Below are 2,251 nucleotides of genomic sequence, written 5' to 3' on the forward strand. Positions count from 1 at the left end.
AAAGGGTTATTTTGGGGAGTTTTTCCTGATCAGCTGTGAGGGTCATAAGGACAGAGGGATGCTGTATGCTGTAAAGCCCTGTGAGGCAAATTGTGATTTGTGATATTGGGCTTTATAAATAAAATTGATTGATTGATTGATTGAACTGTTCATTCTGCAGCAGCTGCTCCTCTCTGATCTGATCAGCTCTGAACAGATCAATAAATCAATTATCCACCACGTGAGTCAGAAACTGCTGCTGGGGAATTAAAGAACTGATGGAGAGCTTCATCACTTATAATAATAAAACGCACCTAAGACCCTATTGGAACAGGTTTTAATAATATTGACTAGTTTTGGGGTGTGTTTCTTCGTCCTGTGGATAACTGGCCAAAAAATAAAAATGTTTCTAAAACATGTATTTTGATATTTTAATTTGAGAGAATACAAATGTAAACCTTTTATTTTATTGAACAAAATAAACAAAGTTGTCAAATATTATTTTTTCTCTAAATAAGAACTTGATCTTAATAAAAAATACAGTTTAGACCAAAGAGAGAGAGCAGAGGAGCGACACTCAGTAAGTCTTTTACAGCAGTCTGGAGACATTTATTTATGAAACTGTGTCTCTGAGACAGTTTGGGAACCTCTGGTGTCGCTCAGTTTGCTGACTGGTTTGTCTTCATCAAACTTCATGTCTTCATGTGTGTTTAACCCTCTGAGTGCTGCAGGTCTTGTGCTGCGTTCATGTCACTTTGTTTGAATTGTAATTTTGAGCAGCAGAGTGAGAGTGAGTTTCATGATTAAAGAGCAGCAGTTTGGTGATCTCCCTCCCTGCATGCATGTCAGTGTGTATCAGTACTAACTACTGACTGCCCCTTTAAATACTGACGATGATGATGATGATGATGTTTTTTCCTGCACGTTGGTTTTATCTGTGGTTTGTGAATTTGATGCTTCCTTACTGAAAAAAAATCCTCTGTTCTTGTTAAATCAGAGAAATAAAAGTTTGACACTCTCACTCTGAAAACATGGACCTGTACTCAGTTACCCACAATCCTCAGTGTTTTTAGAGTTGTTCCTAGTATAAACCCAAAATAAAGCTGCATGTGTTTTAAACATGTGTTTCTGATCATAGTTTGATCTGTCGACGTGAATAACTGAGACCTTCCTGTTCCTTCCACTGAGTGAAGGTTAAATTAATACACATTTTATTGATGACAAAAACAATTTGGAAACAGCGAGAACTTTAGCAAACAGGTTTAAAATCCAGAATCAGTCAGTTTTTGGTTGCTGTATGTGGTTGCTTCTGTTGAAGATGATTACTGACTCTTCCTCCCTCGTCTTCCTCTGTGTGTCTCTAGGTTCCTGTCTGCTAAGTGTACGGTCTACAAGCTGTTCGGCCTCTGCATGGTGCTGCTGCTCGTCTCTCTCTTCTGGCTGCAGCTCAGCTGTTCAGGTGACGTGTATGGAGACAGGTACCCCGTCCAGCAGCCGCCCCCGCCGCCGTGCCTCAGGGCCGACAGTCCGGCGTCTCCAGTGGACGACCCCTCCTGGGGTCCTCACAAACTGGCCCTCATCGTCCCCTTCAGGGAACGCTTCGATGAGCTGCTGGTGTTTGTTCCCTTCATGCACACGTTCCTCAACAAGAAGAAGATCCGACACAAGATCGTCGTCATCAACCAGGTGGATCACTACAGGTGAGGACCAGACTCTTCTCATCACCAGATCTGACTTTAAGTTTGTGTTAAATATATATATTTATATAAATTGTAGAAAAAGTTGAACATTGTGCGTGTGCCTGAGGAATTAAAAAGACTTATCAGGTCTGTCCAGTACCTGAGCATCTTCCTGTAGAGCTCAACATAGACAGAAATGAACATGGTGACACTCGAGGAGTTTACTGTGTGCTGGGAACTCGTCCTTTAAAGTCTGCCATAACCCCAAAAATTAGGTCATACTGTACAACAGTAATTCAAGTCTCTTGTTTCAGGTTTAACCGAGCGTCTCTGATCAACGTGGGTTACCTGGAGAGCGGTAACGACACGGACTACCTGGCAATGCACGATGTGGACCTGCTGCCTCTGAACGACGCTCTGGACTACGGTTTCCCCGAGGAGGGACCGTTCCACGTGGCCTCACCTGAGCTGCACCCGCTGTACCACTACAAGACCTACGTGGGAGGAATCCTGCTGCTCACCAAGAAACATTATCACCTGGTACTGAGCTGCTGCTACTTTAATCAATCAGTCAATCAATCAATCAATCAATC

At 42.6% G+C, this 2,251-nt stretch overlaps 1 protein-coding gene across 1 annotated transcript in view; it reads left to right on the forward strand.

The window, feature by feature from the left end:
* b4galt7 (xylosylprotein beta 1,4-galactosyltransferase, polypeptide 7 (galactosyltransferase I)) overlaps positions 1-2,251 on the forward strand; it is a 14,578-nt gene that overhangs the window by 3,739 nt on the left and 8,588 nt on the right. The window contains exons 2-3 of the mRNA XM_050042553.1: positions 1,344-1,679; positions 1,973-2,198. Coding sequence (XP_049898510.1) covers positions 1,344-1,679; positions 1,973-2,198 — 562 coding nt within the window. The remainder of the gene's footprint in view (positions 1-1,343; positions 1,680-1,972; positions 2,199-2,251) is intronic.

This window comes from Epinephelus moara, chromosome 4, assembly GCF_006386435.1.
Source record: "Epinephelus moara isolate mb chromosome 4, YSFRI_EMoa_1.0, whole genome shotgun sequence".
In the NCBI taxonomy this organism is placed as follows: Eukaryota; Metazoa; Chordata; class Actinopteri; order Perciformes; family Serranidae; genus Epinephelus; species Epinephelus moara.